Source organism: Phaenicophaeus curvirostris, chromosome 12, assembly GCF_032191515.1.
Source record: "Phaenicophaeus curvirostris isolate KB17595 chromosome 12, BPBGC_Pcur_1.0, whole genome shotgun sequence".
NCBI lineage: Eukaryota > Metazoa > Chordata > Aves > Cuculiformes > Cuculidae > Phaenicophaeus > Phaenicophaeus curvirostris.
The window spans coordinates 14,650,440-14,671,244 of NC_091403.1; the positions used below are offsets into that span (position 1 = coordinate 14,650,440).

Sequence of the window (20,805 nt, forward strand, 5' to 3'; positions counted from 1 at the left end):
GTGCTAGCGCCGCGCCCGCAGCGTCGCTCTGGCCTGGGCGGGCGGGGCGGGAGCTGCCCCGGAAGGCGCCGCCCCGGTCCCCGCGCGCAGGTCGGAAGCGCTGCGGCGGCCGCAGGGAGGGCGGGTCCCAGCCGCGCTGCCCGTGCAGCGTCCCGCAGCCGCCATGGGCACCCGCGACGACGAGTACGACTATCTCTTCAAAGGTACCGCCCGCGGGGGGCACCGCCACCGGCAGCGGGGCCGCGGCAGCGCCGTGTGGGGAGGGGCGGGGGGGGAGGGCACAAGGTTAAGTGTGGGGCGGGGAGGCCCAGTCAGTCCCCCGTGGGGCAGAGGTCTTGGGGGGGGTGTGTTGGGGGCCTAGTCAGCCCCTTGTGTGAGGCAGAGGTGTGTGGGGGCCCAGTCAGCCCCGTGTGGGGCAGGGGACACGGAGGGCGGGTGTCCGGCAGCCCCATTGTGGCGGGGGGACACACGGACCTCACCAGCCTCCGTCGGGCAGGGAGGGGGTGGTGAGACCCCGGCAGCCCCGTGTGGGGCAAAAGGGAGGGGAGAGCCGGGGGCGTCAGCCCGGTATGGGGCGGGGACACAAGGAGGAAGGGAGGGCCGTCCGTCTGCCTTGTGGAGCAGGGATGGGGAGGGTGGGGTCCAGCAGGCCCACGTGGGGCAAAAGGGGTGTGTGTGGGGTCCCACGGGCCCTGTGTGGCACGTGTGTGTGTGACCCCTACAGCCTGGTGTTAGCCATAGGGCTGAGAGGGATGGGGACCCTGCCAGGTGGGGCGGGGAGGCTGTGTCCCCCTACCAGCCCCGCGTCGCCCATAGGGTGGGGGGTGAGAGTGGCGTGGGACCCCCCTAGTCCCTGTGTGGCCGTGGGACAGGGAAGGGGACTGTGTCCCTTGCTAGTTCCATGTGGGGCAGGGGTGTGTGTATGCCTCTGCCAGCCCCTGTGTCCCCCGTGGAGCAGGGGTGGAGGTGTGGGACCCCATCAGCCCCCATGGGGCAGGGAGGGGCTGTGGGACTTTGCCAGCCTACGTGTCAGCTGTGGGGCAGGGGGGGAATGTCCCCTCCAGCCCCATGTCAGCCCCACCTGAGCTGGCGAGCAAAGGTCGTCGGTGAGGATGCTGGGGCTACTTCCTCCTCCAGCTGCTAAACAGGCAGTGTAGTGAAGGAGTTACGTGCTCAGTGCTGGCAGATGATGCAGCCGATTTAATAAAGCAGTATAATTTGCCCCCTTCTCTATCCCAAGCCCTTTGTGGGGCAGTTGTAGCTGCTGTCTCACAGCCAGTGGTCCTGTGTCCCGTCCTGGCTGTGCCTGTGGCTGCTGTGTCCCCATGTGTCCTAGGACCCGAGCCCCTCCGTTCAGCTGCACCTCAGGAGCTGGGCTGGAGTGCTGCAGGTTGGAGCTGACTGCTGGGTTATTGCTCCCCAGAGGGTGAAATGCCAGCCCGCTGTAGAGGTCCATGAGGCATGCAGTGAAACCTGTATGGAAATGGTTGTGTTTTGAAGTTGCTCGTGCAATTTTTAAAATCCTACTGCAAAAGCAAGCAAAGTGTTGTAAAAGGTAGCTGTTCTTTGTGATTTGGCATTGGAAATTTGAATTTGGGATTTAGAGTATTGCTTGGTATGTTGTGATGATGAGAGACCCAGTGCCTGTCAACATGAAGCTTAAGTAAAGGAAAATATCAGTATGTTTCTTCTGTACCCTTAATCTCGCCTCTTTTATCCAGTTGCCTTGTGGCAAGTGGCATTATTTGTAACTGATTATTTGAATCAGTCATCTATACTACTGTTAAAGGCAGATTGGAAAGTACCAAGAAGGCCTCTTTTCTCGGCTTGCAACATTGACAAGGGCCTTGCTGACCACTAGTTTAATTGCATCAAACAATCTTTTTGTAGGCATTTATGTGTGCAAGTTATCACAGCCATTGCATTACTTCTGCTTGTTCCTACAGTTCTGTCAGTAGGCTTATAATTAATGTTTTAGTTGAGGTCTGGAAATATCAGTGAGGCAGAGTTTATTGGGTGAGGTCCCATCTTTCATTAGACCTGCTTCATTATATAATTAAGAAATAATAAAGTTGGATTGCAGTTATATAGAAATGTTCAAAGCTAGTTTAATGATTGCCCTTCCTAAAGCTTTTTCTGGTTTATAGAAGCTGTTGGGAGTGCAGGACATGCTATGAAAATGGTGGTGTGAAGATCAGCAGTTCAGGTTTTGCAGGAAGTTTATAGGATGCCAAATAACTGGGATTAATGCGGCATCTGAAATAACAAACATACAGTAAGACAAATTGTGGCAACTTTTGTAACTTCCCAAAGGTGATGGTGGTCCCAAACAAGCTCTCACAGCTCTATGATGAGCTTGAAATTAGAGTAGGTCCCTGGAATGAATGTCTCATTACTGGTCAAAAAGGCAAGGTAAAAACTCCTGGAAAAGGAAGTGAGAACTCATGGGGGGAAGCGTTAAGCTGGTGTTTGGATCTGAGACGTGAGCATCTTGGGGAGTGAGGGGAAATGTAGGCAAGACAGGCATACTTATTTTGAGAGTGATATTGTAGGCTGAAAAAGATGGGGAAGGGCATCAAAGTGACTAGAATAAAGACCTTATGGATTTGTATCCCTTACACTGAAGTGATGTATAGGTTTATCAAAATGAAAACAATGAGTGATCTGGGCAAATAGGCAAAGTATCTACTTTTTTAATAATTTCTCTGGATCTGTAATGCTGCTTTTATTGAGCAGCAGGTGAAAACGGAAGGCCATAAAATCTCACAGAATGTGTATGCAAATTCTGGAGTGGTACATTGCCATATATACCATAAATTGGTTTGAGAGACTGCTTGGATTTATAGAGGAAGAAAAATATCGGGTATTTTAGTGTGATGGGTACAATAGCAAGTCTGACGGTATTGCTTGATGCAAGGGCTTGCTAGGGCACTGATTAGCCTGGTTCTGTTACGCATGGTATTTCTCAGGGATCAGTCCTTCACAGCCAGACTGGGTGTTGGTCCTTATGGAGACTTAATCCAGTAGCACATTTTTTCTGTGTTTGTGAACTTTAAAGTGAAGTGATAGATTGGTAGGACTGAGCGCAGAGTTTGACCTGGTTTAAAACAAAATGGGGTGATACTCTCTAGTCTGGCTGTCTTCTACTGCTCTTGAGTTAATGTGTTTATTTGAGACCTCTGGTTTTGTCCTGTCAGTCCCTGACAGCAGCTGTGTGTCAAAATCTGGTTGATGCTGCTGGTCAAGGTGGGCCCACCTGTGCTGCTGCACAGCTAAATCACAGTACCTGTTACAACATACCCCTCTCCTGACTTTGTTGCAGCACTTCAGCATATGCTAAAGCCGAAGCCTATCTTGTGAAAAACCCAATTTCTGGTAAACTGTTCTTGTCCAGTTACATATCTTTGTGTTCTTCCATACTTTATGAATTGAGAGCAGTGTCTGCTGCTCCCAGCACTGCACTTGAGGAAACACAAGACCTGTGAAGTTCAGTTTGTAGAAATCTTGCTCTGATTTTAATGGGAGGAAAAATAATGGCGATATATTACTTAATAAATTAAGCCTGGCTTAAACACAGGAACCTTTTACTCTCTGATTAAATTAACATGCTTGCAGTAGATGAGTAGTTACCAAAGTAACTCTTACATGTAGAAGATGTCTTCTTTGTTTCCCTGGACAAAGCTTGAGAGGGTTGTGCCTGCAACTTGACCATCAGGAACTCTGGATTTGGGGTCAGACTTCCCATTTCTCAATGTGGATCTGACTTGCAGTGACATTCATTTTATCATTAGGAAAAACTCCAGTTCCAGCTATCTGCTGCCTACTTTGCATCATGTTCATTTGTCCAACTTTTCCCTTTAATAATGAGGAAATGTTTTGAAACTGAACAAAGTTGTTGGCGTGGGGTTTAGGTTTTCTTGTGTGTGATGTTTAGAGAAGTTTGTAAGGAAAAGCCGTTGCATGACACCTGTTGATTTTTACAGGTAGCAACCTGTCACCTTCACAGAGTTGGATGTGGAGGCATTTCTGTGCTGTGATAAACCTGCCGGCTCAGCCATTTTGCTGCAGGTGTGTTTGGAGACACAGCTCTGTGTTAGGTTATGGTACGTACAGGTGATGAACAACCCCAGCCCCATAGTGTCTTTGAGATGCTGGTTCTCTTTGTGGTGGGAAATGAGTGAATAAAACAGGGCACAGGTGAGGAGGGAGACTGATAAAATAGGATCGAGTTGGGTTTGTCACCAGCTACCTACCAGGTGTAGAATCAGGCTGTCTTATTCACATTTCCTTTTAACTCCTACTGCAGCAGACAGGAAGAGGTGTTCATCAGCAGGTTCTTCTGGAGGTCATGAAGATGTGCCCGGACTCTTTATTTTTATGCCTCTTAGTAGCAGAGCTTGGTGAAAAGGCCAGTGTAATCCGTTAGTGCTGCTGTACTTCTTTTAAACTGTGGAATATGCAACTTATGTAGTAACTTTTAGCATAGACAATACAAGGTAGTGGTGCTGAGCTTTCTGTTTTCAACTTGATAAGGTTGTCCATAACATTTCATGAGACAGATGAAATTTTTAGAAAATACTTTAACTAAGTTAGAGGTTTAACAGAAATAAAAATTGGGTGAGTGAGCTGTAATGGTAGTGAAAAAATTAATATTTCTTTCTTGACATTGGTCTCCAAGTTACTTTTCATGCAACTTAGGAAAATGAATTTTTATTTTGGTCTTCTACAAAAATAAAACTGGAATTATAGAGTTAAATTTATGCTGTAATATATGGACTTAATGCTATTTTTTCCTTCCTACCCTCTCCACCAAATGCTTGTCTGAAAGCTTTGGGGTGATTAATACTGTAGGTAGTCAAATGCATTGACTCGAAGCACATGGTTGCAAGGATTGAACTGGCACATCACTGAACCAGTAAGAATGACCTGCCCAGTCATAGTTGCCTGGGGTAGGTCGATCAGTCTTGTGGCTGAACTTGCCTAAATGTTCCTCTCAGCCATTCCTTCTATCCGCTGCTGATGTAGTAAAGGAATTTGCTGATGAAGTCAAGTTGGGTGGTACGGGAGAAAGTGGGAGCACAATACTGGAAGGACTGTGTGCTGATGAGGACTGTAGTCCTCCAAATAGAGTGGAATTTGGAATGTAAGATTGTACACCTGAGGACTCACAGGAGTTTGATAAAGTAAGAGCTTGCCAACTAAAAGCTGAAACAATTAGGTCTGACCACAGGCAGCCTGAGCTGTCAAGGTGGTATGGTCAGGAAAAGAGAATCCCAGCTTAAGGTGTGCCTAGCAGAGTTGGAAGTATTAAAATTCCTGTATACATCACATAAAGATCTCGCCTAGCATGATGTGTATAGTTCTTCTCGCTGTGTAGAAAAGAAGTAGAAAAACTGGTAGGGAAGAAGTTTGATGAAATGGACAGGGTGCTTGAGGGATTGGCTTATTCAGGTAGGAGAATGAAGCAGAGAAGAAGGCTGCTTTCTGTAAACACCCCAGCATAATCACCACTGGGGGAAGAAACTAATAAGCTAATGGACAGCACTGGCACACGAACACCACCAGCTGACCACTAATTTCTTCTGGAAATTGGAAGGCAATTTCTAACCATTAGGAATGAGTTTCTGGAAGAAAAAAAACAATAAAAGGGCGTGTGCGGGAATGATTAGCTTTAGCATGGAACTAGATAACGCCATTTCCCTCCCAGAAACTGTTTGCCTGGGATCGTTAAAATGGAACTCGGCCATCCTGGTGTGTTTCTGTACGAAGAATATGATACATGGGGATGTTGTGTAGTTTAAAGTATCGCAATGAGGTGGTTTGGTAAGGAAAGCAAAACTAGAGTTAATAATACAGTCTGCGTGGCTGTTACAGCTGTTTCAGTTCATAACTGTATTCAAAGAGTGATACTTGCTCAGGCTGGCAGTCAATGCAGAGAATGTGAGGAGTCTTGGGCACCTGCTGACATGGCAAGCTGTGCTTGCATCTGTGTTCGAGAGGAGCTGCAGTGGCTCAATTAAGTACAAGGAACAGCTGACTTTAAGGAGGAAAGTCTTAACATTTTCCCCTTTTAACTGGGACATGTTACTCTGGTGTTGGAAACCATTCGGAACATAAGCAGCATGGGATTCAGACAAGGTAAGGGGAAAAAAAACACTGGCAGAGGAATTAAAATAATCAGGTTGTTGTTAAATTACTTAAAGCTGTGCTTTGAAATACAAACTGAACAACAAGGATATGTTTGAGGGAATGCTTAACAGGTGAATGATTTGTCCTGTTGGGAAAAGGAAATGATGTATGGATTGCTTTCCTTGTTCAGAGAATATTGGGCTGCTGTCAAAGGTGATGCTGGGTGATAGCAGGAGTGACGTGTGTGAGGAAAGTTGACAACCTCTGCCTCCCAGGAACTTGTTGTCTGTAATATGTCCCAGTGAATACAAATATGATGTCACCTAAAACCATGGCCTGAACCTGCCAAAACAGTGTTGAAGAGCTGATTTGGCAGCAAAAAGAGGAAAACTATTGCAGCTTGCCAGGTGGTGATGGTGCAATTAGGTGCCCTGTCACCTGCACGAAGTTTATTACAGTTTAGCATCTCCCGAGCCAGCAGAGCTTTTCAGCTGTGCCAGGGCAGCCAACACTGAACAGTGCTGACCTGTCACATAGGAGAGCAGGAGCCTATTTGCATGCAGTATAGGTGCTTGCCACTTGCCTGCACTAGGGATCTTCATAAACAGAAGTGGTTAACAGAGCCACTCTGTGCTTTATGCAGCTTCTATATCTTGGCCGGCTATATGCTGAGTCAGCTGGCAGAGGAAGCTGGAATGATGTTTATTTTGATGAAGTGTTCTCTACAAGGCTGTGTTTGAAGCTAGCATTTGTTGCAATTCTCATTTTATGGAGGATGTTTAAAAGGTGCTTCTCTGCCCTTACAGTCAGCACAGATCCCATTTGTCAGAATTATTTTGCATTATTTAAATTGAAGTCAGTGTTGAGTGGACTGCTGTGTGGTGCAGAAGCAGATGGGAGTGTATGCTGCTAGATTAAGGCGCAGTGAGGGTTTCTCGTGTGACTGAAGTGTGTTTGGTGCACTTACTCCTCTGTTGTACCACAGAGTCTCTAACACTGTGTTGCAGTGTTCTAACTGTTAAAAGATGTGTTGCTGAGTAAGTATTCCTGTTTTTTCAAAACGAACATACCCACAACATGGTATTGTCACCTTGGTGTGCACTCTTCGGCTTTGACTGGCCTTGATTTTTAATTTTTCCCCAGTTTCCTTGTGTTAGCAGTTCGGTATCTTATCTTTGTTAAGGGCATGAGATCATCCTGAGAGGCTCCTGTTGATGTGATTCAGGGGTGTGAATGTGTATCATTCAGCGGCCTGCACTTTGGTAGTGAGTTTTAAGTTACATTTAAACTTGCACCTTTCAACTCAGCAGTACAGGATGTTGCCACAAATCCTCATGATGTTTGGGTTTTTTCCCTGAGGAACTGGGCTTTAAGCCTTCTGTCAATCTCTTGTCAAGCATAGCTGAATCCTTCCAATTAGTTTGCTTGGCACTCGTGCTGCAATGAGTTACAACTGAGCCAGGGAAGGGGGAGTGGATGGTGTTCCTAATTCCAAGGTCCAGTAATACCCTGACAGAGTTTTAGAGCAGTTTCAGGCTCTGGCCTGAAGTGTCTGGGAGTCACAGCAGCAGCTGAGGGACTGCAGAAGGGCAGAGTGCTGCGGCTCAGCTGATATTTTACACCAACCATCAGGATGCTGGTGGTATGGTGATTTTTTGACTTTGGTTCTTTTTTTCCATTCACTGTTTTTTCTGCCCCTGTGGGGAACCTCTCTTCTGCTAAGGTATAAAGAGTGTAAAATGAAGGCAGAGTTGGCTGCTTGTCCTGTTCTTTTGACTTCTTCAGCAAAACAGATTTCAGTTGCATGGTATGGGGTATTTTTTTTTTTTTTTTTTTAGTTCTAATGTTATTACAAAGGTATGAAATCCAAAAGGTCCCCGACTTTGGCAATGACAGCTGTGCATATTCTTCTTGGAGGAGGGTGTTCTTCCACATTGGGCAGAGGAGACTGAAATGTAACAAGTGGAAGTAGAGTCTAACTTCTTTTCAAAATGCTGGTGAATGTGGCAGCTCTGGGTCTCTAAAAATATCAAGACATACACAGTAGCCCCACGACAAGAGTGGTGGTTTTGACGTTCTTTTCCTTCATGCTTTATTCCAGAAAATAAATGTTTATTGCAGGTGGTTGTCAAGGTATCGTCTACATCTGGAATCTGAACGTCATGTCATTTTTGTCTTGTAGTTGTACTCATTGGCGATTCTGGAGTTGGCAAGAGTAACCTTCTGTCTCGATTCACTCGCAATGAGTTTAACTTGGAAAGCAAAAGCACCATTGGAGTAGAGTTTGCAACAAGAAGCATTCAAGTTGATGGGAAGACAATAAAGGCTCAGATATGGGACACAGCAGGGCAGGAAAGATACCGAGCTATAACATCAGCGTAAGTGACAGCTTGTACTGCTGCAGAGAAACTTTTGCTGAGGAGGGTAATTTTGGGCCCTTACAATTCCTTGGAAACTCCAAACACAGGGGGTGTTTATTTTATTATGTGATATCCATAGCGTATGGCGAAGGAAGCTTAAATATTATTATTATATATATATTATTAAATATTATATTTATTTATTAGAAACTTGCTATAGTGTGTCCCTGCACAAACTGATTTACTTCTCTGTGCTCTTGTAATATGTAACTAGAGGCACTTCAAGCCTGGAATTCAGGAGTTTTAAGAGACTTGTGTGAATGGAAGCAATTGATAAAGTAATATGCGTTCATGGAGGCCTGACAGTGGCAACCTAAGACCAGAAGCCCTGCTGTAGGAGCAGAGACACTGCTCACTTTGCTTGCTTCTTTGATTTTTTTTTGCTTGCTTCTTTTCAAAGAGCATAGCAAGAGCTGAGTTTGAGTAAAGCTGGGGTAGGAGAACACAGCCCGTTTCTTTTGGAATTCACTACTGTGCCTCTCTCTGGTCTGAAAGGACACCAACTGTGGCCTTTTGTAAAGGAAATAGATCAGGTTGACATTTTTATGATCTAGTGAGTCATTCTGAAGTCTATCACTATGGGCCATGCCTGTATTGCACCCACAGTGATGGGCAGGAGAATTTTCAGGAGTGAATCAGAGATTGAAGGTGACAGTAGCTCCCCATGGATGCCAGAGATTTATTTTTGGGATGCAGGGTTCACCCTGCTCTGGTAGCCCTGTCGTGTAAGCCTAGTCTGGATGCTCTACTTCACTGTTTCAAGTCCCACATATCCATAAGCAGACTATTCTTTTTGCATGTTTGGCTTAGTAACCTCTGTTTCCCATTACTGCAGAGTAACTTGTCACTTTGAGTCATGCTGTTCCTTCCTGGTTCTTTTAACATGTCTTTTCACCTGCAGGTACTATCGCGGAGCTGTAGGGGCATTATTGGTGTATGACATTGCTAAGCACCTTACTTATGAGAACGTGGAGCGATGGTTGAAAGAGCTGAGAGACCATGCTGACAGCAATATTGTAATCATGCTTGTGGGAAACAAGAGTGATTTACGCCACCTGAGAGCAGTCCCTACAGATGAAGCCAGAGCTTTTGCAGGTTGGTGAATTTAGTTATTCTGTAATGTTAACTGTCTGGGAATCTGCGTACCTGGTCTTGGATATATGAGTGTGCTGGTAGGGGGGGAAAAAGTGTGCTGTTGGTGATGTTCCTCAGTGTCATGCACTGGTGTTTGCCTCTTAATTCAGTCAGAAAGGAAGCCTTGCAGAACATGCACACTGATGTGGTTTCAAGAATCAGCCAGAGGCATTTAAAAGGTTTTAAACCAGATTTACTCTCTTGCCCGTGCTTCGCTTTTCCTGTAGAAACTGTGCCTATGGCATTAGGTTTGATTTTCTTGTATGTTGGTAGCTTTGTACCTGTGTGTTGCCTTCTTTGTACCAGCTGATCTGCAGCCTTCCATAGATGGCCAGGGCTGAACACACTTTCATTAAACCAGCTTTTGGACTCTTGTAACATAATTAAGATCTGTGAAAATAATTCTAGTTTCTGTAAGTCTTGCCTTTTTTTAGGCCAAATCTCTTTCGTCCAGAAGTGTAGCTGGGTTTCTTACATTAAGGCTTTGCTGTAGCTGCATTTGCAGACCTTATGGCCAGTGAGGATCGCTGCCTGCAGGTGGAGAAAGGTCATAGCCCTGTTAAATAAGCTGCCCATGACATACTAGCAGGTGTGAGGTGGAGAAAGTTGATGAGGTTAGAGGAAATCCAGGAAACTTCCTCATGAATTCACTTTCAGTGATGGAGGAAGATGTGCCTCAAAGTAACAAAGCATTAGGCTGCTCCCTGTGCTGGGGACGAGTGTAAATTCTCATGTTGGTGTTGGGTGATGTTGCTTTCAGATCACGTAAAATGGAAAACCCCCACAACTTTTTATACTTGATACCTGTGCATCTCATCAAGAACACTTTACGTTTTCTTTACGTTTTCTTTACGTTTTCTTTACGTTTTCTTTACGTTTTCTTTACGTTTTCTTTACGTTTTCTTTACGTTTTCTTTACTTTTTCTTTACTTTTTCTTTACTTTTTCTTTACTTTTTCTTTACTTTTTCTTTTTCTTTACTGTGGTACCGACGTTCTTCCAGATGGGAAACAGATATGTAATGTACGCCTCTAATTATAGTATTTTTGTCCACACAGAGAAAAATGGTTTGTCGTTCATTGAGACATCTGCTTTAGACTCCACAAATGTGGAAGCAGCTTTCCAGACTATTCTGACAGGTGAGTCATCTAGTGCTTTGTATTTCAAGGGGGAAGGGCAGGAGGCTGCTCAGATATGCAAATAGGCATTTCTTTGCCTATAAAGTGTTTACAATTCGCTGTTTAATGATTCTTCACAGCCATAAGACTTGGAGTCCAGTTTCAAAGTGTCACAGTTGAAAGGCCAGGCTTGAATGGAGGAATGAATCTTTGCTCACTTTGATCTGCCCCAGGTTTCTAGTCAGCCTGGTTTATGTTTGTTTCCCATTTGTGAATGGTATGGGGACTTGCCCACAGGAGCGAATTGTCTCATGCAAGCATTAAGTTAAAACAACCATTGTTTATCAAAGAAGTGAGTCTGGTATTTGTTTCCATCTTTAGTGGTGACTATAGCAGTTGCCAACAAAAAAGGGATGAAAGAATAAAGATCCTTCCTTTGAACAGTACTGGTAGCTGGAGGTGTAGTGACTCTTGAGCTGCAGGGTGGCACTGTCATTGCATTTAACAGTCCTGGCTGGACTTCTGTCCTATCTAACATGATGGCAGTGAGTGTTGCATTTTTATGCTCTGTGGATAAAGTACTTCCTTTTTGTTTAAACCCTTTTTTAGATAGGCAAAACTTGTAGAGACTCCGAGATGTTCCATTACGACTATGTGGGGGACCTTAATTTAGCCATGGCTTATAAAGGATAGGGTAGGAATTCAAAGCTTGATGTGGAAATCACTAGCTGTCATGGGACTTCTGTATTGCTCTGTACCCCATCAGCTCTAGCCAGAGCATAGTGGGGCAACAGTGGCATGTGCAGGATTTGAACTTTCGTGATTCGCAGCTTTGGCAAGTGCCTCCAAAGCCGTAGGCTGGGCCTTCAGAGCACAAGACTCTCCTCTGTTTTGGAATGTCTCTCTGTTTCCTGTGAGTGCCTCCAATGTTTTTCCCAGTTGCTAATTTGAACGCCCTCCTTCCCAACACGTAGTGCGTGCCAGGCTTCATGATCCACTTGGTATGAGCAGCAGCTCCACTTCTAAACTGTGTCTCTGTTAATCAGATCTCACTGGCAACTAGTTAGTTTTGAATTTTTTTTCCCTCTTTGCCAGCTAATTTAGACATTCTTTTTAGAACCCGCTAAAAAGCATGTGTTAGCTATACTGGAACATGCAGGTGAGGAGGCAGCTAGGAAGTTATTTACTGTAATAAAAGTATAAATTCTTCAGCATTTCTTGATTTGTTTGAAATGCTTTGTGTGCATTCTAGCAGTGAGGGGATAGAGTTGTAGACTGCTTGGTTATTATCTGCTTGTGTCCATTTCTTGCCTTATCCTTGGTTGTAAGAGGCCCCTTCTGTGTTCTGGTTCTATTGTGTTTCTTACAGTGGATTCCTAAGCAGTAGTGCTCCTGTCCATGTACTGGCAAAAAACCACGTGCATGTTGGATGAAGAAACAGTTCACAGGGATGCTTGTCATCTCCCTGCGTCATACAATGCTGAAACTAGAACTTGAGTTCGTTTCCTCTTTAGCCTGCACCATGTGGTTCCCTTTTAACTTCAGTTGTAGGCATTTGGTTGTAATTTGATGTCGCACAAATTAATAACAATAGAGTAGTTATGTTAGTTTATATATACACTCCCTACGTGACTAACTGCTAATGCCATCTGAGGGTGGATGGCTAAGGAGTGGCTGAATGTGATGTTATCTGGGATGCCTGCTGGATTTCCTGTTTTCTTCACCTACCTAAAGGCAGTCCTGGCAAAAATGCTTATGAATTTAGGCATGGATTTTTCAGGAGGAAGAAATTTTGGTTGTCTACTTGTAACTGCCAAAACCTGAAACCTCCTCCTTTATGTATGTGTCCTTGGAAGCCCCTCTCCTCTCAGCAGCACCTAGACTGAACTTTGAGGTCGGATTTTGGCCAAATGTACTGTGTGTAATGCAGGACAAGCAGCTCTTGCAGTTTTCAGAGGGGATCTGGGTTCTTGGGTGAAGGTTAATTAATTATTTAACTTTCATACTTGTTCAGCACCAACACTAGTAAAAAAGAACTGGAAATATGTCAGACATTTATTCCCTCCCAAGGTGGCTGTCAGGCTGTCATAGCGAGTATAAATTGGTCACTGAACTGCCCCCATCTCATGTCAGACTATTCTGTTCTCTAACAGTGACAGCTGGAGGGGGGGAAGTTCCCTGCATGCCCTGGGCTGTGGCCTTACTTCCACAGAGCTGTGTGACGCTCGGATGATACACTGCCGTTGCCATGGGAAAGCAGTTCACCTCTTGGGCACATGCTAGGGTGTTTCTTTATCTCTCCATGCATGCTGCCAACAGTACTTTCTATTCCAGAAGTTATTTTGGATTCTAATTTGCCGATGTTTTTTTTTTTTTGTCTGGTTAACTTTTTTGTAAGGGTGAACAGTCTGTAATGGGAGAACAAGTAATTAGAACGTGCCCTCCATGGACTTGGACAGATTTTTGAGGCTGTTGCTTTTCCACAAACATCAGTGTTCCCTGCATGTTGCTGCAACAGTATTTTGGGTAAAGAACTCTCGGGTGTGCAGATAGGTCCCTTGTTCAGGAGGGGCTGGTTCAAATGTGCTGGAAGAAACACTTCTGCTGGTTAGTGGGCATGTGGCTGGCTCCAGACAGAAGCTCCTGTTTCAGGGAGATAAAGATGGAGTAAATAATGCATTAGCAGCAGGTTGGCTCCATCTCAACTGTGACTGGCATGCAAAGGACAAATGTTCTGCCAATAAACTTCTCGATAACACTTCACAGCTGGCTTTTTCTGTTAATGATTTGCTTTGAAGGAAATGGGGGAGCAGTCATCTGAGGAATGTGGTTTTTGGAATGATCCTGCAGAATTGTGGATAGTCTGTAGTAGGCAGGGCTGCCTCCCAGCATAGTGCCTGCAGGTGGAATGCTTTCTGTCCTTTGAAGAAGGAAATTTGTAAAGCCCACAGGCTGTGAGTGGAGGTGGCTGACAGAAGAAGGGGCAGAGCATGCTGCTGCACCTGCTCGGCTGGTGTTTGCAGTGCTGGGAACTGCACCCCAGAGACATCCCAGGCTGCTCCCAATGCCTCTCTCACATCTGATTAGATCTCTCCTGAACAGACCTGTTGGGACTAAGGTCTGTACCAAAAATCCTTACTTCTCCAGCCCTACTTAAAGTTGTTCTGGTTGGGACGTGCTAGAAACTTGTCACAGTACTTCCCTTGGTGTAGCAGGGCCCATGTTCAGGTTCTCCATGCCTAGATTCTCAGGTTATGCCACTTTGAATGGGTGGCTTTGGGCACAAGAAATATGAATCTGTTATAGCTAGCACAGACTAAGTGTGTGATCTGTTGTTACAGGTGGAGGGAGGGAGAAAAAACTTTCTTTTCCTCACCCTGTATTACAGAGGACTTCTAGAGGCGGGTGTATCTTGTATCTAGTGGGCTTCCTGTCCTGCTGTGGATACCGGATGAGGTTCAGGGGACCCTTTCCTTCTGTGGCTTAGAGTAACGGTCCCTATCCAAATAATTCTGTGCTAAGATGTCTAGACTTCAAGGGCTGATTGTTGTGCACACAAAGCTGCTTTGTATCATCTGGCAAGTAAGAGAGACTGGTATTATAATCCTAGCTACTGAGCATTCACAGCAGGATAAAGCATCCTTAAAGTAAACTGGACTCTGCCTCTGTTCCCTGCCTGGCTCTGTGCTGTCTCTGTTTCCATACTACATTCTGTTGCGGTTTCATCCCTAAGGAATCCCATCTCCAAGGAAACAATATCACAGAGCACTAATGTAAAAAAAAATCTAGGGATTTCCTTGTTTGTTAGCTTTGTACATCTGACAATGAATGAAGTGCCAGTGCAGGCTTGAGCAGAGAAGGACTGGACAAGTTCCTCCTAGGCAGTGGTGCCACTCTTCCCAGCCCTCTTACAGTGCAAGGCCTGTCTCACAGAGTTACCAATTATGCAGTGATGCATTCTACTGAATGTGCTCTTAATAAGGTCTCATTCAGTTACTGAGCAGTGCATAAAGTGTGGTGTCTTTATTTAAAAGCACATGTCTTCATTAGCTTGGCATTCCTCTGTGCAGACCAGCTTCAGTGTAGGCTTTGCTGCTAGGCATTTTAGCACAGAGAGAGCAGGTTGAAGCTGTTCCCACCTTCTCTTTCACACAAGCACGGCTGTGTGTGGTGAAAGAATGTGCAGCTACAGGGAATGGCAGGTTTTGGCCATTTAGGCTTTCATCTAGAGCAGTACTTTGTGGCTCCACAGAGGTTTGCACTGCAAAGGAGGGAGAAGCAGCACTGAGCAACAAACTTGAGGCTGGTGCACGTTGATTCAAGCAGCATAGCTGCTACGATGTCTTTGCAGGACTGCTGGGGAGGCCAGGGAAGTGGGAATCATGGACGTATGTTCCCAGAGACAGAAAGAATAGACCCTTTATCAGCAGAGAAATCAGTGCTGCCCTGTGAAGGTTATTTTTAAGACTTCAGGGCTATTTACTGAAGCTCTTTGCTGGCAGATGAGGGTGTTAAGAGAGCACCCTGGTTGTCAGTCCTTGCTTGGTGAAGTAAGCATGGCACAGCTCATGTTAGAGATGAGTATGAACTTGTTCAGGAAGTCTCTGGAAAGCTGAGAACTGCTGCTGTTGAAGGTGCTACTGAGAGTTTCCAGCCACAAAGGTGGCAAGAGCCTTCTGTTGAATAGGAATGGGCAGCATTCTGCACTGGGAGGTAAACTGGGGCAGGACAGGGGAGCAGGAAATTGGTCCTGAAGAACACAAAGCAGTTACCTCTTCCAGCTGTGCTGCTCCTGCCTCTGCACACAGGCACTCTGCTGAGCATTGCTGAGTGGCCTAACACAGGGTGAAGACGATCCTTACTTGCAAATCCCCACCTGGGGTTGCAGGTGGCTCTACAGATCTGACTTCATGGGATTCCCTTTACAAGTTAGTTATGTGTAAGACTGTTGGAAAGAAGATTGAAGTTGAGAAGGTGGGGGGGAGATCTGAAAAGCTTTTTTTATGTGCAGCTCTGGTTTGGTTGCTTTAGTGACTTGATGCATAACTGAATGCATGTGTAAAATTCATTTGTCTGAACAGTTTATCCCTGTTGGAGCCTGAGTTGTCAGCTTGCAGGACCAAAAGGCAGATTCTCTCAACGTGCCATTTTCAAAGGTTATTGTCACTTGTACAGTCCACAGATAGAGCATGGTGTCTGTGTGAGACATTGCTGTTTTGCCAGCAGGCCCATGGATGCATGCAGCCCCGCTTCTACTCTTTCTGCGGAGCACTCAGCCTGTTTATGTGGGTAGCTTACATCAGTGCAAGCTTCTTGCATCAAGGGCAAGGTTTTCCAGGCTTGTTTGTTAGGTGCCCTTTTCAGCTCCTCAGTGCCCTCTCTTCCCATTGTCCTAAGAGCAGGCGCTTTGCTGTGTGATCAGCCTGTGGCAGCAAAGAGGGCTTGTCTGCACAAGGTTGCTCAATTTCCAGTACTGAAATGATATCAGGATGTGCACTAAGCAGCAGCTCATTAAAATTCTGAACAAATGCTCTTCGCTAATGACAAATTTCTGATGAGAAAGATGGATCTTGGTGTGGGGTCACCTGAGGTGTGTGTTTGGACAGTCATTATCCAGCTGGTAAGAGGATTCAGACCTCCAGAAGAACTTGGACCTTTGCTTTGTTTTGCCAGAGTTGTTTGCAGGCTGTGCTCCTCCCTGCTTTGCTCTGCAGGAGTGAAGTGTAGACACCCTTTTCTTCTGCAGCCTGGGCTTATCTAGAACCTTACGGCAGGGCAGTGAGCTGGAGTGAGCAAGCAGGATGTGGACGCTAGCCAGCTGTGCAGGGCTCTACTGCTTGCCTGTGGTGGTATGTTTGTTGCCAGTACGCTTTTCTGTTGGGCAAAGTAGAAGATGTTGTCGTTTCAGGGTCACTTTTTTGCTGAATCTGAAACACCTTCAAATTTTTCCCTTGAGCTGAGGTTCAGCAAGCTGCCTTTTTTTAAAAACTTTTAATGTTTTAAAACTTGAATTTGCAAGCAAGTTCCCCGTCTTCTGGTTTTGGTATCCTTAATTTCCTTTCTGGGTGTGAAGTGCTACACTTGCCATACTCTTTCTTCTGTGCAGCTGAAGCCCTCTTGTCGCTACTCTGAGCTTATGTACAGCACGCACCATCAGCCACTAACAAATCCCAGGGAACTGGGCAAGGCTTTTGGTGCAGGTGTGCAGAGTTCCCCACTTGGCAGTGTGCTGGGGAAGGCATGGGAGCTTAACCGTGCTGGAATTTCTTCATCTGGAGTCTGTATTTCTTTGCTGTATTTTTGAGGTTTAGCTATGCTAACACAGTGTAATTTTTAAGGGGTTTGTGTGCTGCTTAAGGGGCTGGGTCTCCCCTTTTAGGCGCCAGTCAACCTTTTCTGAGGATTTAAAACCACTTGGATGATAAGCAAGGTATTATGGACATGAAATTGCCCTTGCAGTCCTATCAGAGAGGGAAATTTTGAGTGGTTCTTTTTAATCCTGCTGTTGTCTGTGGATTCATTAGCAAACGTGACCACTGTCCTTGGAGCCTTCAGAACCATCAGAAAGAAGTGATGGGCATGTAATTTCTGATTCCTAACAAAACCAATGGCGAACTCTTGTCCATTTACTAAGTCTTACCTCAAGGAGAGTAAAACAGTTGTTAATTAATTTCTTTTGCAAAAATATAAGTATTTTATTCTCTGAGTATACAACTGAACTTCTTGTGACCCCTTCTGTGCCTTAGTGAAACTATGGGAAACCTTTGTGTTTTATGCCTGATTTCCCCCAGACTTAACTTTCTGCTGGAGTATTGCTGGTGTCCGTGTAATGACTAGCTCTTTCTCATCTTCCAGAGATCTATCGTATTGTTTCCCAGAAGCAAATGTCCGACAGACGCGAAAACGATATGTCTCCAAGCAACAATGTGGTTCCCATTCACGTCCCTCCAACCACTGAAAACAAACCAAAGATGCAGTGCTGTCAGAATATATAGAATTGTTCAATCTTTCCTAACAGGCTGTGTATATTCCCCAGGTCCAAGATTTAAATATATTTGTAATTCTCGTGATTACTTTCTTGAGTTTAGTTACTGCTTATTCCTTCTGAATTTCTCCATATCTTAAACATTTTGATTTCAGTGTTTATAAATCTGTTGCTTCGATGTGGCTGCAGTATTTTCCCAACACCAACTTGTTGGGTTTGGTTCAGTAAATCATTTGGAATTGAACTGATCTCTTTGCAACATGATGCCCGCTGGTCAGAGCACAGACACCTTTAGTGAGGACCTGAAGATGTTCTGCTCCTTGCAAAACAATTATTGTCAGGTTAACTAGGAAAATATCTCTGGGCAGGATAACCTTTCCTTATCTTAAGGTGTTGTATACTGCATCAAAAGCTTGATGAAATGTCCGTTGCTCTGAAGTGCAATTTTAATGTAAGTTAAATGTTTTTGGCTACATCTTCAGATTGTCAAGTTAAGGATTTTTAATAGAATATTATGGGGGAGAAAAGAGAATTTCTTGTGAACAAGCAGCAGGGTTCTTGCTACCTGTGAGTGAGCTTTTGTGGTTTGGCACCTGCTGCAGAGGTGGCTGTGATGTGGGGCAGAGCTGCTGGGGAGCAGGGAGACATTGGTGGGGCTCCCGTTGCGGTGCCTCTAGTGCAGGAGGGCCAAAGCTCAAGCTGCGTGACTGATGAAGGGTAACTAACACTGCAACACACAGTGTGTTTTTGTGCTGCTCCAGACTTGGACTTTGCAGTGCTGATGGTATCAGGGTTTGAGGATGCCTTCTTTCTTTTGTGGTACACAGACTGGAAGGGTGTTGTCACATATTACAGGTCACATTTATTAATCTATGCCATGTATATTAATATATTCCAGTGCTTGAGTTGATAAGTCACTAACTTCCACAACCTGGTTTTAGTTCTCAGTCCTGTTTCACCTGGTATTTTAAATTATTCCAGTGGTTTGGTGTATTTTCTTTTAACAAAACTGTTTGGAGTAGTTTTCTTTCTGTGCCTGTTGCTCGGTTCAAATCATCTGTTCAATTTGCTTGTTCAGGGATACGTGAACTGTGCCTTCTGTCACTGCACTCGCTGCATATTGCCCAGTATGTGCTATACCCAAACATGCCATTAATATTGAGATTTGGGGGCTGTAAGAACTAGAGTTCTACAGTATTTAAAAGTTTGTTGTATAAAGAGCTGCAGTTATTTATACAATTGCAGGGAAATAACTGGCTGCAGGGGACATTTCTCACTCTGATATGACCCACTTGGAACATCCAGATCTGGGTAGGCAACACCAGCTGTGTTTTGTACCCAACCTTTCTGTCCTGCGGTGCTCATGATGTGTAAAGCACACGGAAGGCATTGCTGTAGTCGGTTGCTTGTTACTTTTTAATCCATTTCTCCTCCTGTTATTAGTTCTGAAGATGCTACTTTGATCTGTTTGTAAATTACTTTGTATTTTATGCTTGTACTGTACCTTTATTTTTTTTTTTAGATTGATTTAGAATATATTCATCCATGATTCTAATAAAGAATTACAGGGGACAACTCAGTATGGTGTTGGGTGTGCTCTTTGGCAGAACTGGGATTTGACCTGAAGGTTCTTATATACTGGAGCTGGTAAGCTTCTTGGAACAGGCTGTGGGAAGGTGCTGAAGTGGAAGTACCTTAGGAAAAGAACTGATGGGCTCATGCAACACAGGTGTGGTGTTCCCATTCAGCTGCTGATTTTTCACTCTTCTCTGTAGCTGGCATTACGTCTCTCCTCTGCGAAGTGAAGACAACTGGTTATAACAGACACTGCTTTTGGGCCCTGGAACAAGCTTTCCGAGTTTCTGGGAGCTCTGTATAACTGCACAATTGGCTCTACTTGCCAAAAGCTTTTGCTGTCATTTGCATATTTGAAAGGCCCAGTCTTAACATTTATGAAGCTGTTCAGTGAGAACCATTCTTGTGTTTGATGGGAGCTGTGGTTCTGACTCTTCAGCAGAAAGGACATGGAACTGGTCTGATTTAAAGATGTTTTTATTAAGCTGGAATGATTTATGCTATCAGTTTAAACCTGATGAATTTCCAGACTTAAATAGCTTATTGAGTGTGCTTTGTCATAGAATCATAGAATAACCAGGTTGGAAAAGACCCACCCGATCATCGAGTCCAACCATTCCTATCAAACACTAAACCATGCCCCTTAGCACCTCGTCCATCCGGGCCTTAAACACCTCCAGGGAAGGTGACTCAACCACCTCCCTGGGCAGCCTGTTCCAGTGCCCAATGACCCTTCCTGTGAAGAATTTTTTCCTAATGTCCAGCCTAAACTTCCCCTGGCGGAGCTTGAGGCCATTGCCCTTTGTCCTGTCACTTGGGAGAAGAGGCCAGCTCCCTCCTCTCTACAACCTCCTTTCAGGTAGTCATAGAGAGCAATGAGGTCTCCCCTCAGCCTCCTCTTCTCCAGGCTAAACAATCCCAGCTCTCTCAGCTGCTCCTCTTAAGACTTGTTCTCCAGCCCCTCCACCAGCTTTGTTGCTCTTCTCTGGACTCGTTCCAGAGCCTCAACATCCTTCTTGTGGTGAGGGGCCCAGAACTGAACACAGGATTCGAGGAGCGGTCTCACCAGTGCCGAGTACAGAGGGAGAATAACCTCCCTGGACCTGCTGCTCACGCCGTTTCTGATACAAGCCAAGATGCCATTGGCTTTCTTGGCCACCTGGGCCACTGCTGGCTAATGTTCAGTCGGCTGTCAACCAACACCCCCAGGTCCCTCTCCTCCAGGCAGCTTTCTAGACAGGCTTCTCCTAGTCTGTAGCACTGCATAGGGTTGTTGTGCCCCAAGTGCAGGACCCGGTATTTGGCCTTGTTAAACCTCATGCCGTTGGACTCTGCCCAGCGGTCCAGCCTGTTCAGATCCCTTTGCAGAGCCTCCCGACCCTCCATCAGATCGACACTTCCACCCAGCTTAGTGTCGTCCGCAAACTTGCTAAGGGTGCAAATTG

The 20,805-nt window shown here is 45.2% G+C and overlaps 1 protein-coding gene across 1 annotated transcript; it reads left to right on the top strand.

The window, feature by feature from the left end:
• The first annotated feature begins 49 nt into the window (after positions 1–49).
• Positions 50–19,364, top strand: RAB11A (RAB11A, member RAS oncogene family). Its single transcript, XM_069866490.1, has 5 exons — positions 50–203; positions 8,312–8,507; positions 9,451–9,644; positions 10,741–10,821; positions 17,656–19,364. Exons 1-5 carry the CDS (start codon positions 164–166, stop codon positions 17,793–17,795), a joined length of 651 nt encoding a protein of 216 aa, XP_069722591.1. The 5' UTR covers positions 50–163; the 3' UTR covers positions 17,796–19,364.
• Positions 19,365–20,805: the final 1,441 nt, after the last annotated feature.